General features: G+C 48.2%; 1 protein-coding gene across 1 annotated transcript in view; it reads right to left on the bottom strand.

Annotated features, from left to right (window-relative positions):
• Nucleotides 1–990: 990 nt before the first annotated feature.
• The window catches only part of LOC113407132 (transmembrane and coiled-coil domains protein 2-like), a 71,310-nt gene continuing 57,686 nt past the window's right edge, over nucleotides 991–14,614 (bottom strand). The window contains exons 3-5 of the mRNA XM_026655217.1: nucleotides 6,580–7,517; nucleotides 4,051–4,186; nucleotides 991–1,631 (exon numbers count right to left, since the gene is read on the bottom strand). Coding sequence (XP_026511002.1) covers nucleotides 1,320–1,631; nucleotides 4,051–4,186; nucleotides 6,580–7,517 — 1,386 coding nt within the window. The 3' untranslated portion in view covers nucleotides 991–1,319. The remainder of the gene's footprint in view (nucleotides 1,632–4,050; nucleotides 4,187–6,579; nucleotides 7,518–14,614) is intronic.

Consider the following 14,614-nt stretch of genomic DNA (forward strand, 5'->3'; position numbering starts at 1 on the left):
TAACGGACAGAGGTGACTGGCTGTTCACCTACTTATGACAACCCCTCCTTCCAAGCACTCAATCCTGCATTCCGTGCCACACCCACCACATCCACTGACTTCTTTAGTACACCACAAGCATCCGTGGAAGTTCTGGCTGTGTCAGGAAAGCAGGAATGAACTTCAAAGAGACGAATGGCCAAATTCTTTGACTGTAAACTGGCGCAGCTCCACTGAAGTCACTGGAGCTAAACCCAATTGCAACAGGAGAGGATGTGATTGTATGTGTGTATACATACACACACGCACATAAATATGAAACCATTCAAGAAACTTTTGAGACAACATGCTCTGTCTTCTTTAGAGACATGGAGGCTGTGATAGCAGCTGCATTTTACCCCCACGCTTGATTCACAAATGGAAACAGAACCTCGAAATAAATTAAAACATGCGCACAACGCTTTGCGTAGATCGTAAATTTCATAGGTGCGATGTTGGAAGGTCCACGTGTCCCTGAAGAGATCAAACGAAAGCCAAAGGAGAAAAAAACAAAAGCCAACACAATGTGTTTCACCTGTGCCAGAAGTGTACGAGTTTTCTGATCGGAACCCGAACTGGTATCCGCTGGCCACACGCCAATGATCAGCTGTGCAAAGGACGCCATCCTAATAAATAAATAGCAACCCCAATTCTGCATCCGGCTTGTCAGCTGTTTGGTAACAATGGGAATGCACGTGCATCTGGTCTGGAGAAGCTGGTGTGATGTGTACATTCTGCTTCATCAAATATGCAAGCTCTCCTGGGAGCAGAAACATTAGAATATTCACTTGAGCTCCACTTCTTCCTCTTGCTATTGATTTCTTTATTGCATCCCAGGTATGAGCTTTTCGCCAGCCTTGTCTTTAAGAAAAAAACCTCTCCTCTCTCTAGAGAAAGTTTCCCAGTGGCTGGGTTCGAAGGCAAACTCTGCTCTGGATACAAAGCTTTTAAATTACAGTCCTGGTGGCGGCTGGCATGTAAAGAAAGCCTCGTGCCCAGAGACTATCACGATCATGTCATTTAAAAAAAAAAACAAAACATGTCAGTTACAGGCTTCTTCCAAACTCTCCATCGCTCTCCCCATCCTCACCTTCCAGGGCTTCACGGAGGAGTGAACAATCGTGGCTCAACAGCCCATACTCCTGGCCACAATGAGGATGCTGGATGTGACTACGGATGGGTGCAGAGGGTGGGAAACCAGACTGAACTGAATGAATGAAGACATTTTATGGAAGGCTCCAGTTTCTCCCCCCTCCCTTTCCTGTTTTCTCAGTAGGAAAATGGAATGCTGCCCCAGGGAATCAGCTGGGGAGCAACACATGCTCCAGGAAATAAGTGATGGAGTCCCAGTGCTTCCAGAGGAAGAGGAGGAAGAGGAACAGCAGGGCGGTGCTGAGGATGCGCATGCGGGTCTTCATGAGGGGCGTGATGAAGTTGGCGATGGTGGAGACGAAGACGAGCAGCACCGCCATGAGGGCCAGGATGACGTTGATGAATTTGCCCAGCAGGGCCCGGGCATTGGCGTTCTCCACCCCTTCCAGCTGCACCACCTGCTGCTGCTGCTGCTGGAGCTCCAGCTTGGTGACGCGGGTGAGGCACGACTCTACCGCTTCCTGCAGAGGTAGACGTGAACCAGGGTTAGTTTGGCCACAGGGTAGGACACCACAGTGTAGCAGCTACATTGTGTGGCAGAGTGTGCTGTCTGGTGGTTAGAACCAGGACTCCTGGGTTCTGTGCCTGTCTCCATGAGAGAGGGGAAGCTAGTGGGTTAGAGCCAGGGACTGGGAAGCCAGGATGCCTGGGTTCTGTACTCAACTCAGTGAGGAAGTGTAGGTGAGAGTACAGCACTCCTTGTTTCTGTTCCTGGCTGTGACACCTTGGGACAAGATGCTTAAACAATGCTGTGTGCCTCAGTACACCCACCCGGAATAGGGGAGTGTTATTCACCTACCTCAGGGAGGTTGTCAGGCTCAATTAACATTTGCAAAGTGCTTTGAGATCTGTTGATGATGGGAGCTATCGCTATGCAAAGTAGAGTTATTATTAGGGTTCTGATGTGACAATCTTGTACCACTTAAACCATCACCCCGAAGAGCCTTACAATGAAGGTGTACGATAGTCAGAAAACCCCAAGTAAGGAATGAGCCAGTTGCAAGACTCCATTTTGGGATCCCTGGTTGACGGGACTCTGGTGCACAGGGCAAAATACTCCTCCCTCAAAACCTTCCCCACCTGCTTCCACACAAACCCGCTAATTCTGAGCATTAGACAGAGGTATTAGAGCAAGAGGGAGTACATAGTATGCACAATGCAGTAGGGAGAGCAGGGCTACAGCTATGTCTACCCACACATGCCTGGTGAAGAGGGTGCAATGCATGTAAGTAAGGAAAGCACAGAGCTCTTCCATTGCTTTGCAGATTTGCATTTTGCTTGGTTTGCTCTCAATTCATGTGAAATGTATTTGCTTCCCTTCCACGATATACGTGCTATTTTTTTCCAAAGGCTGAATAAAATCTGAGCATCAAATATAGTCAATTCCACTGGGAAGTTCCCCAAATTGCCACGTGGGGGCAGAACAGTCCCCTGCAGATTGTGCTGAACAGCTACAGTCAAATCCACTCACTGGGGGCCTCTGATAAATGGCCCGTATATTATTGACACCTGAAAGGTGACAACGCAAAGGGCAGTGCGATGTGACAGTCCTAACGGAGCACTTCTGATCAGTCCCTCCAGTAATGGGTGCAATACAAACACCCCGACAGGTAGACAGACGGACTGACAGATGCATAGATTTCAATGGCCTGTCCGTAAGACTCCAGCAGCCCCGTTTTCAGAGGTGCTCCAGAGAAAAGTGGCAGCTGAGCACCTCTGGAAACTTGACCAAAGCTGGGAGCTGGCATTTGCTCCCGTAGGTTTTAACGGGAATGTTGTGTGTAAGACATGAGAGGTAATTGTCCCATTCTACTTGTCAATGGTGAGGCCTCAGCTGGAGTGCTGTGTCCAGTTCTGGGTGCTACACTTGATGTGGACAAACTGGAGAGAGTCCAGAGGAGAGCAATACAAATGATCAAAGGTTTAGAAAACTTGACCTACGAGGAAAGGTTAAAAAACTTGAGCACACTTAGTTTTCAGAAAAGAAAACTGAGCCGGGACCTGAGAACAGTCTTCAAATATGCTAAGGGCTGTTATAAAGGGGATGGTGATCAATTGTTCTCCACGGCCACTGAAGGTGGGACAAGAGGTAATGGGCTTATTCTGTACCAAGGGAGATTTAGATTAGATATTAGGAAAAGCTTCCTAACTCTCAGGGTAGTTAAGCTCTGGAACAGGTTTCCAAGGGAGGTTGTGGAATCCCCAACATTGGTGGTTTTTAAGAACAGGTTGGACGAACACCTGTCAGGGATGGTCTAGATTTACTAGGTCCTGCCTCAGCACAGGGGGCTGGACTAGATGGACTCTGGAGGTCCCTTGCAGCCCTACATTTCTGTGACTTCATGTTCCCTGCAATGAGCCCCTCTGCTCACCTCAGGCTGCTGCTCTGCCCAGCTGCTAAGTGAGTGACTCGGACCTTTGCACTGTTTGCAGAAACACCCTGTGTTTTCCTCATGTTCAAAGGGAATTTAGTTCACTAGGACCTGGACACGCTGCAGGCACACATTCCATGCGGGCCACTGAACAGCCATCAGTAGTCCATTACCAGTCCCCTAAGCCATGCAGCTCCGCACCAGACTAAGAGTCTCTGAGGGTCATGGCTAAATTGTCCCATTGATGTCTCCTCTGGGCTCTCTGTCTCTGAAGAGCGTATCAGAGCAAGTGACTGCTTTGGAGGGTGATAGCTCATTCCTTGAAAGTGGGATCCCCTTGATCGTTCAGGTACTAGCCCCACACTTCTCCCGAGGCATGTAGTGTCCCTTCTCCCATTGCAGAAATCTGCCCCCCCCCCAACGCCCTGCCCCTTTCCTATCTCATCTGCAAAAGGACGCCAGTTCAGCTGAGTAAGGATGGTGGCGTGGGCTCTCTGAGTTCCCATACCTGGATGTCCCTGGCCCTCTCATAGGACTGATAGGCCACCTTCTCCTCCATGCTGGCTAGCTCTTGCTTTAGGTTGGTCATTTCATTCTGGTGGAGCTCCGTCAGGTCATTCAGCTGCTCTTCCAGGCGTTCGTATCTGGGGGAGGGAGGAGAAGGTGCATGGGGAAGGTGTGAATGCTGGCAGCTGGGTTATTACATTTGACTCATCTTTCTCCTATCATGCAAGGAGAACAGTCTGTTTCCATCAAATTCAGATTCCATTAACTCCAGCTCCCCCTGCCCCCCAGCCCAAACCTCACTGGTGCCCCCAGATATTCGGCATACAGAGGTGACTTGGATGACATGGAAATGACTTTGGGTGTCAAGCAATTGAAGCACTCCACACAGCAATGGCACTATGGAATCTAAAATAAATAGGACAGGTTCCAGTGCTGCCTGGAGTCCACAGATGGACACTTTGAGGGATGCAGATTAGAAGCAGACAGAGGAGGCTGTGTGCACGCAGCGATCGATAACGTGGAGTTTATTTCATCTCTCTTCTGTTTTGTCTCTAGGATGCCTGGTTTGTGCTGCAGTCCCCGAGGAGCTGGCCTCGCTCTCAGAAGCAGCTATCTTGGATTCTCCAGCATTCCCTTAGCTGTGGAATGGACTCAAATGGCCCTGAAACCAGAGGTCAGTGGAGCTTCAGAATCTCCTGGTTACCCAGCTCCTAAGCATCTCCCGTGCCTCCCTCTCTGAGATGAAATGTGTTGGAAGGGGACCTTGTGTCTAATGGGGTGGGGGAAACGAACCTTCCACCCCATCTTATCCACAGAAGAGGCATAGCACAGGCAGCAGCAGTACGAATACAGCCCAGTGCCTTAGCCCTGATCTCTAAGGGTGAGAGGGCAGATCAGCTGCCTTCATCACCCATTCAGTCCTTGCACTTTGTGTCAAGACTGCCATCCAAGTGACCACGACAGGGTGGCTGCCACTTGAGCTGCACCCCCACCTCGCTTCATGTGGGCCATCAGATGGCAATGGCTTTCCTACTGAACCTGGGCCCCTAAGCTGCATTCAGATCAGCAAACTCTAGTAGATGAGAGAGGCTCTGTGACCCTTACCCCTAGTCCCCTTTGTTGGAGGTGGGAGGGGGGAGGAAGGAAGGGAGGGGAGTTTCTCTGGCCACTTCGGACTATCTGGATTTGGGAACATGGTGATTTATTTCCATCTCCTCTGACACTGGCAAGGATATTTCAGGACATTTTCCAGCTACTGAGAAGGGCTTGGAAGAAACTTCAAATAGCAGGGGAAAGAAAGGAACCCCAATGACATCACAAGCCCGTACGTCTGTAACGTGTGAACTCTCACACAGGCTCTCAGTTGAAGTATTTTTAAACAGTGTTTCAGCTTTTGTCCTCAGCCAAAATGATCTAAACAAAGAAAGCCCAAGCCAATGCCCCCTTTAGAAGCTGGTCCTTATTTCCTATTCCCAAGAGTTGAGAGGGCTGGCACTGCCTGTCGAGCAAGGTGATGCATTTCCTCTTGCCTCTTATAAATAGCAAATAGCCTTTTTTCTCAGGGTGATTGGCAGAGGGGAAGCATCACGGGATTCCTTTAGGGCTATTGGCTGCTGGGAGGTCCTACAGCTAAACAAACAGACAGAGCCTGGCTCTTCAATGTGGAGGCTACATGGGAGCTTGCCGGGATCAATGTAACAAAGCCTGGTTCCTTTCCCTAATGGGAACAGAGTCCCAGGATTCCACTTCCCATGGAAAATAGAACACTCAGGTACTACAGTATGTACAGAGCCTTTCACCACTAGATTTGCCCTTTTGAATGGCTCGGCTTTGTTTCATTCCCTAAGCCCGTTGTTCTCAGCCTTTTTTTGATCTGTGACCCACAAAAAGGCCAATAGACCATCCCAGGATCCACCTTATTCCATAATCCTTTGTAGCTGGGTTTGTGGGTTTAAACTATAGTGCCCCCCCACTAGTAAAATATATTGAAATTTACATCCCCCTAAAAAGCCAAGTGCTCTCAGTAACACCCAATTTTTGTTTCTTCAAAGACACTGTCAAGGTGTGTGGCATCATTGTGGTAAATCAGTTACTTTCCACACTGGGAAGCTTGAAACGTGCATCTACTTCCTTACCAATATCCTCGTCCTCTGTGCACACACAATTATTTGTTATTGTTGTTCAAGTGTGCACAGCGGTTTGTTATTGTAGGGTTGCTTCTGAGGGCCAGGCTGCATACACGGCTTTGTCACTGTAGAGTTGCTCAGGGGGTGCACGGGAGCTGCGCACATTGGTTTGTTATTGCAGGGTTGCTCATGAGCACTGTGGCAGTGGGCGTTGAAGGCATTTGCTTTAACTGAACAGCTCTGCACAACGAATTGCAAAGAACTACATATAAAATAGCAATGCTATGAAGGGCCAATGGAGATGCAGGCCTACTGGTGTGAGCCACGTAGGAACAGCCTTGCAGAGACAGGGAGGTGGCACTCATGCACGCGCTCACACACAGCTGCACTGGGGCTGGCCCTACCTGTACCGCTCCTCTTGCAAGCACTGCGTCATGTAGGTATAGTCCCTCTGCAGCTGCGCCTTGAGATCCTCCATCGAGTCCTCCAGGTGCGACTGACTGTCCTTAATCTCCCGGAGCTCCTCCAGGATGGTGTCAAAGTTATTGTGGTGACTGTCCAGGGTATTGGACTTGGGGCTCCCCAAGCCACCGGGCCCTGCCCCTGAGTTGCTGCCCGCCGCAGATCCTGAGGTGGCGCTGGAGCACTCGTCGTCACTGCCGTACTTGGGGCTGGACACCAGGGTGGCGCTGCCGCTCAGAGTCCTCGAGGCCTCCTCGGGGTGCCCGTCATCCAGAGTGTCCTTCAGGTGGGCGATGTTGTCGGCGCTGCCAAACTTGTTCCGGATCAGGCTGGCGAACTCCCGGGGCTTGGAGACCACAGCCGTGTGGGTGGCCTGGGACAAACCCGACAGGCTTCCCTTGACGCCTTCCACTACCCCGCCTCCGAAGCCGCTGATGCTGGACCGGACGTTGGCCCCCACATCCTTGAGGCCCTGGTGCATGTCCCGGAAGACATCCTTGGGCTGTCGGGAGAGCCCGTTCTGTTCAATCTCCTTTAGCTTCTTGTGGTAGTGCTCAAGCTTCTTATGGAGCTGGGCGATGGTCTGGGCCGACTTCTGGTTCTTCTTCTCAAAGACTTGCTTGATGCGGGAAGCCTGCTGCCTGTCAGCGTTGTTGGCCAGCTTCAGGTACTCGGCTACGTTGTCGTCCCGAGCCTCCTGCTCAATCTTGATCTGCTCGGTGATCTTGAGGATTTTCTGGTGCAGGTGGTCGATGGCAGCTTTCGTCCTGTGCGGGTCTGGGGCGCCATCTGGGACATCCAAGCAGATGTTGCTGACGTCGGCGTCGCCATGGCTGGCGTTGGAAGGCAGGCTAAGCGTGCTCACGTCCCCTTTGTCCAGCTGGGAGCAAAGAGAAAGGAGAAGAAATCTGAATAGAGGGGTCTAAAAACAATACACCCGGGGAGCCGGGGGAGCCTCCGGTTCCATAGCAATGAACAAACAGAGACAGAGAAAGACGAGAGACAGACAGCGAGAAGCAGCTTGGTTCCTGGTAGATGTTTCCCACCAGTAAAACCATTACTGACACCATTTGTAGAAGCCAGTGAGAAGATGCAGCAACAAAACTGTTACACTGGGTACCCTTACAGCAGATAGGCTATTCTTTGAGTCAGCTTTTGCTCTAAAGTCATCTGCACAAGGCAGCTTGCCTCTGACATTTTACCCTCGTTCAATGCAAGGACAGCATGCTAGATGCTCCGGTGTTTTACTAGATTTGCAAATCCAAACAATCTGGGGAAAATATCATTGAAAAAAGTTATAGGTTTGGAAGCATTTCAGGTTCTAACATCTTGTACTCAGGATCTGTCTCCTCTCATCGCAGAAGAGTTACTGCTTTGAGAATTCTAACACGGTTTAGCATAATTTCTTCCCAAGCTGCAAAGGTGGGGAAGTAACATTTTCTCCACTTTCCAGAGGAGGAAATGGATGCTCCGAGAGGGGCAGTGATTAGGCCTGAAGCTATTCAGTGAGTCAGTTTTCCCCCTCTAGCACCTGGCATTGGCCACTGTCGGACAGTGACACCTTCTCCTTCTGTAATAAGATTCCAGATCCCTTTACAAACATTCTCAACCCCTCACGTCCCGCCGGGAGGGAAAGGAGCGCTTTAACTTACATTTTACAGACAGACAGCCTGAGGCACAGCGAGGGGAAGTGACTAGCCACAGGCCACATAAAAAAGTCGCGGGGTAGAGCCAGGAATAGAAACCAGGCCTGTCCCCCTGTCCCTAGTTTGAAATGCCGAAAGCACGCTGCCTTCCCATTTGAAAACCACACATCTTCCAGTGGCTGAGTTTTCTATGCAAATTGTTATGCAAATCTAGGTGACGCATAAATGGCTTGCAGCTTCTAATGAAGAGTTGGCGAACAGTTAAATATTGTTGGCAGACACGGCCTGATTTCTAATTTCCATCAACTTTTCACCGAATGACCCTTTAGTACAGTATAATTTTGATCGCTTGTTACTTTGGAATACATTATCACCAGCATCTTGCACAGGAGGAGTGGCGCGTTCTCCAGAGACTGCACGTAAAGGTTTAATAACAGTGATGTGTCCTAGGTGTGGATGAGACAAGCACAGATTTCATTACTAGGAAGGGATTTGCCTCTGTTGTTTACTGTTGATTCTCCTCTCCTCCATGGGTTGCTGTTATATTAACCATAGGGACCCCCCTATTAATGACTTCAGTGGAAGCAGAAACCGGCCTTTAGACAATAAGCTCCTGGACACAGTGACCTTATCTTCCTATATATCTGTGATGTCTCATGAGCACCTACGGTGCTATAAAAATAATAGGGAGTCTGATCTTGCATGGAACACCCATCAACTTCAATGGAAGTTCAGCACGCAGAGGGCCCAGAAGATCGGGCCTAGGAGGCGATCTGCACTGTTCCATTGGATGCTTTACTCCCCAGGCTGCAGTGGTCCATTCACGCAGTGACCAGCCAGTCCTTCTGTCAGGTCCATGCATGGCTTCTGGCAGCCAGCGCTACTAGGTAAGGGTAGCTGGGGCTTGCGGTGGGATGTGCAGCATGTGGACACTTCTAGGGAACTCGAAGGGTGCTTTTGGACGGAGAACATTAAGGGTCCGTCCATGCTGGGGATAGTTGTAGCAGTGTAGTAGCTACACTGGTGCAAACCCCCAGCACAAATGCATTGTGTCAAATTCGGGGCTTGCACTAGTGCAAATTGCCCTGTTTAACCCTGGTGCAGCACATCTACACTGGGGCTTTGCACCAGTACCGACAGCCCTATGCTGAGGATTGAGATGATCTTTGACTATACATAGAAATAAAGCGTTTTCTCTAAAATCAGACATGTTCCTTCTTCAGTCCTTGCCCACATCCATGGCCGAGAGAGATTACAAATGTGTGGCGGGAGGGGGGAATGGCTGATTCCCCTTTTTGGGGTGTTATAAAGACCCCGATTTCTAAAGATATTGTTAAGATCTGCAAAGACCTTTGAAGATGCAGAGAAAGCCTGTGTCCCCTGCTTGTATGTTTTGCAAAGCCCTGGTGCCTGGCCAATAATAACATCACGCCATAATTGTTATATACAGTAATAGACTAGGAGCAAGAATGTCATTGAATTACAAACTGTTTGCCACAGAATTGAAAGCCACCTGCTGCAATATACTCTGGAGGGAGTTTTACTGTTTTTTTAAATTTCTAGGTGCAATCCTAGCCCCAGTGAAGTCAGTGGGAGTTTTGCCATCTACTTCCATGGGGCCAGGATAGAATCATAGGACTGGAAGGGACCTTGAGAGGTCATCTAATCCGGTCCTCTGCACTCAAGACAGGACTAAGTATTATCTAGACCATCCCTGACAGGTGTTTGTCCGACCTACTCTTAAAAATCCCCAATGATGGAAATTCCACCACCTCCCTAGGCAATTTATTCCAGTGCTTAACCACTCTGATAGTTAGGAAGTTTTTCCTAATGTCCAACCTAAACCTCCCTTGCTGCAATTTAAGCCCATTGCTTCTTGTCCTATCCTCAGAGGTTAAGAAGAACAATTTTTCTCCCTCCTCCTTGTAATAACCTTTTGTGTACTTGAAAACTGTTATCATGTCCCCTCTCAATCTTCTCTTCTCCAGACTAAACAAACCCAATTTTTTCAATCTTCCCTCATAGCTCATGTTTTCTAGAGCTTTCATCATTTTTGTTGCTCTTCTCTGGACTTTCTCCATATCTTTCCTGAAATGTGGCGCCTAGAACTGGACACAATACTTCAGTTGAGGCCTAATTAGCACAGAGTAGAGTAGAAGAATTACTTCTCATTTCTTGCTTACAATAGTCCTGCTAATACATCCCAGAATGATGTTTGCTTTTTTTTGCAACAGCATTACACTGTTGATTCATATTTATCTTGTGATCCACTATGACCCCCAGATCTCTTTCTGCAGTACTCTTCCCTAGGCAGTCATTTCCCATTTTGTATATGTGCAACTGATTGTTCCTTCCTAAGTGGAGTACTTTGCATTTGTCCTTATTTAATTTCATCCTATTTACTTCAGACCATTTCTCCAGTTTGTCTAGATCATTTTGAATTTTAATCCTATCCTTCAAAGCACTTGCAACCTCTCCCAGCTTGGTATTGTCTGCAAACTTTATAAGTGTACTCTCTATGCCATTATCTAAATCATTGATGATAATATTGAAGAGAACTGGACCCAGAACCAATCCCTGCGGGACCCCACTCATTATGCCCTTCCAGCATGACTGTGAACCACTGATAACTACTCTCTGGGAACGATTTTCCAACCAGTTACGCACTCACCTTATAGTAGGATTTCACCCTTTGCCTTCCTTTTTCACAACGAGACTTCCCGATGCCCCGTAAGCTGACCAGCGGTGTATCCCCTTTACTATTTGTATTATGCTCACACTGGGAGACCCTCAACCAAGGTAGGGGCCACATTGTGCTAGGTGCTGTATAGACACGAAGCAAGAAGCAGCCCTGCCCCAGAAAGCTAACAAAGGAAGGATTGTTACCCCGTTTCACAGACCGAAATTAAGTGACTAGTACAAGGTCCCATAGAGAGTCTGTGGCAGAGCCAGGGATTTAAACCAGGTCTCCAGTCTGGTGCCTTCACCATATACCCATTCTTCCTCTGTCATTCACCTCTCTCCCTACAAACTGAATAAGAAACTTCCTTCGGGGCATGGCCCTTAGAGGAGCTCAGAATGCCAGGTACTTGGCACATCTCAGGATCACACCCAGCCCCCTCAGCCTTTCACTGCTGGCAGTACCAACGGTTTCTCATTCAATCCACCCAGATCAGCATTTACAGGGTACCTTCCATTTTTCATCTGGATCCACCAACTTCTTCCGTCTCATGGTAGTTCAATCCTCATGGCTGAGCAGCGTGGAGAATCCAGCTAAGCAAGAGCGGCAAGGGAATACAGTCGGGGGTTTGTAAATGATGCCAGGGGACCCATCCAGAGCATTTATCGCTCTGTTTCAGATGCCTTACTGTACACTGGGGCAGGGGGCAGAAAGCCACGGGAACAAAACTCATCCAATAGGCAACCCTGGAGAGAGCTGCAAACTTGCTTCATCCTTATTAGATCAGCACATTTTAAAAAAAACCTTGTAGACTTTACAAACTGCGGCTGCCAGGCTATTCTTAGCCATTTGGTTGCTCCTGTCCTTTTCCAGGCCCAGAGCCCCGGGAAGGCTTCACCCTTGTCTCTTATCGGCTGGCAGGAATTGGAAGCTGCAGGAAATGGATTTTTTTTCCAGCTGCATATTGCTATACACAGTAAAGGATAAAAGCCATTTTAAAAAAGAAATAAAACAACCCAAGATAGCAGCTCCGACGAAAGCTGAAAGAGGAAACTGGGCTCAGGCAATTAACTGGAGAAGTTGCTCAACTTTGTTTCCGTGAAATACATAATTATGGCCGAGACTGGGTCATTTAATTCCCTTTTTTGTCAAGTACACAGCCCACACTGAGACGGGGGGGGGGGGGGGGGGGGGGGGGAAGTGGTCACTGGAAAATACTCCAGGTCACCAGCATGACAAACCTATATCAGTAGGAGATGGCCTTGAAAATCTATTGGCTTGCAGTGGTTCTGGAGATGGATCTTCTGTAGGGTGGGGTCATTTAACAGGAAGGCTGGCTGATTCCCAAACTTCTGGGCCAGATTAATTCAATGGAATGACGCTAATTTACACCAACTGATGTTCTGGCCCTTAGTTGACCATGAGGCTGGGAGAAAGTAAGAGGCTGGAACAACAGCAAATGCATGGAAAATACCCTAGGGCCCAGATTTTTAAAGGTATTAAGCATTGCTTCGCTAAGCATTGAAACGCCTAATTGATTTAGGAGCCTAAATCTCATTTTCAAAAGTGATTCAGGCACTTAGGAGATAAAATCCCTAGACTGTCAATGGTATTTTGGCTCAGAAATCCCTTTTGGGAATGAGATTTATGCTCTGAAATCAGTTAGGCATTGCAACGCGGAGCACGCCACCCCCTAAATAACTTAAAACATCTGGGCCTAGGTCCCTAAACAGTGCGAACTAGTGGTCAATAACCAGGAGACCGAGGCCAATATGTTCAAATGTGAGTGGCCAAAATTAGGCCTCTATATCCATATCTCAGTACCCAACACACTCGCCTCTGTGGAAGCTGTTTGGGTCACTTCTTTAAATGCACTGACTTGGACAACAGTGACTAACAACTGGTGCTAGCCTGCAGGTCTCTACAGGGGTTTGCACCTATTGAGCTAATCAGGATTTACTCTTAATTACAAGTAAGGTTGAGCCTTGACCAGCCCAGTCAGTACAAACCCCCTGCATGTCCTGATCTTCACTTAGGGGTGCAGTTATACTGCATCAGGGTTATTCACAAGTATAGACAAGGCCAGCCAATCCCCATGGCATTACCCAGAATAAAAGCCACGGGTTATTGAGAATTCTCTAATCTCTACCTACACATATGTTCACCCCCCCATATATATATGTGCGAGAGAGACAGCATGCTTGAGCAATCCATGCTAGCGGAGACCTAGCACTGCACTCAGATGCTCCTGAAGACATGCTGAGAACTGCCAGACGATGCTCCACCAAACACCTTCTGATGGGGAAATCAAATTGCTCACGGAGCCAGGGAAGCTACAGTGCACTTAATGCAAAGCAGCATGGTTAATGCTCGCTTTTTAGACAGACGTCCCTGGACTCAAGCGGCACATCAAAGAGGCAGCAGCATTGACGAAAGGGAGATTAAAGGAGTACCACACCCTGCCTGGCATGTATTATTCAAGCTTCCTGTCTCTTTCAGAAAGAGCAGGGCACGTCCGACTGGAGAAGTTCCATCAGGGGTCACGGCTCCAAAGTCGTTGGCTTTCTATGTTAATCGTTTAATAAGAAATCCCATTTCACGCTGCTTCGTTAAATTAGCTGGGGCACCGATGTCATTAAGTGAGGTTAAAAGGTTGACGTGGAAACGAGGCAGAGCCAGACAGTGCAAAGTCACTTTAAAGCAGCACCAAGGGAATAATCCTGCCTGGGGAAGGGGGAAGCGAAGCAAAGAAAACACTGCCTCTCTGCACCAGACAGCCTCTCTCTGTCTCACTCTGCCCCTGATGGTGTAAACAGCCCAGTGGATTACAGACTTCAAACCGGGAGGCTGGCATTGTTGAAACACTGAATGCAGGCAGTTGGCCACCTTCGGACCAAATTTATCCTTCACAGCCATGGCTGCTCTACCTGACAAATGGGTATCTGCCTCTTATCTCTCTGCACTGCTCCCATTAGTGCCAATGGGTACTCTCTCTCGTGTGTGAACTCTATTACAATGAAGCCCCTCGTCCCGACTTTGTTCTCTCCTACACAGATATAAACACCCAAATTGTGAGCTCACTGGGGCAGGGACTCTCTTCTTCCTTACTTCTCTTCGCAATGAAGCCCCGAGCCTCGAAATAATAACCAATAGCCCATGTAGAGGCGAGGGCGCTGCACTAGTTTTAACACACTGAACATCTGGCCTTGTAAGTCACTGTTGGTTTGTAGGGCTTGTAAGGCTTCGTTGGTTTCGATGGAGCTATGCCGGTTTATACCAGCTGAATACCTACTCATCCCGCCATTGTGGGGAAGTGGGGTTTGACGATCGCCTTAATCCAGTGGTTCCCAAACTTCAACAACCTGGGAACCCCTTTCACAAAAATGTCAGGTCTCGCGAACCCCCTCCTAAAAATGAATATTTCCAGGGATTTTCTCCTTTACCTGAGTATAAATTATAAAAGCAGTGATCTTGGAAATATAAAATTTGTTGTTCTGACATGCTTATTGCACAGTATTTATTATTAATTATTATTGATCATTACAGTATTTTTATTACATTATGAAAACGGCAACACTCTTCCAAGATATCACTTTTGTAGCTTGTATCATTTTGAATAAGCCTGTTATAAGACAAGGCTTCTATGTTTCA

This window comes from Terrapene carolina, unplaced genomic scaffold, assembly GCF_002925995.2.
Source record: "Terrapene carolina triunguis isolate 2854851 unplaced genomic scaffold, T_m_triunguis-2.0 Scaffold198, whole genome shotgun sequence".
Lineage (NCBI taxonomy): Eukaryota > Metazoa > Chordata > Testudines > Emydidae > Terrapene > Terrapene triunguis.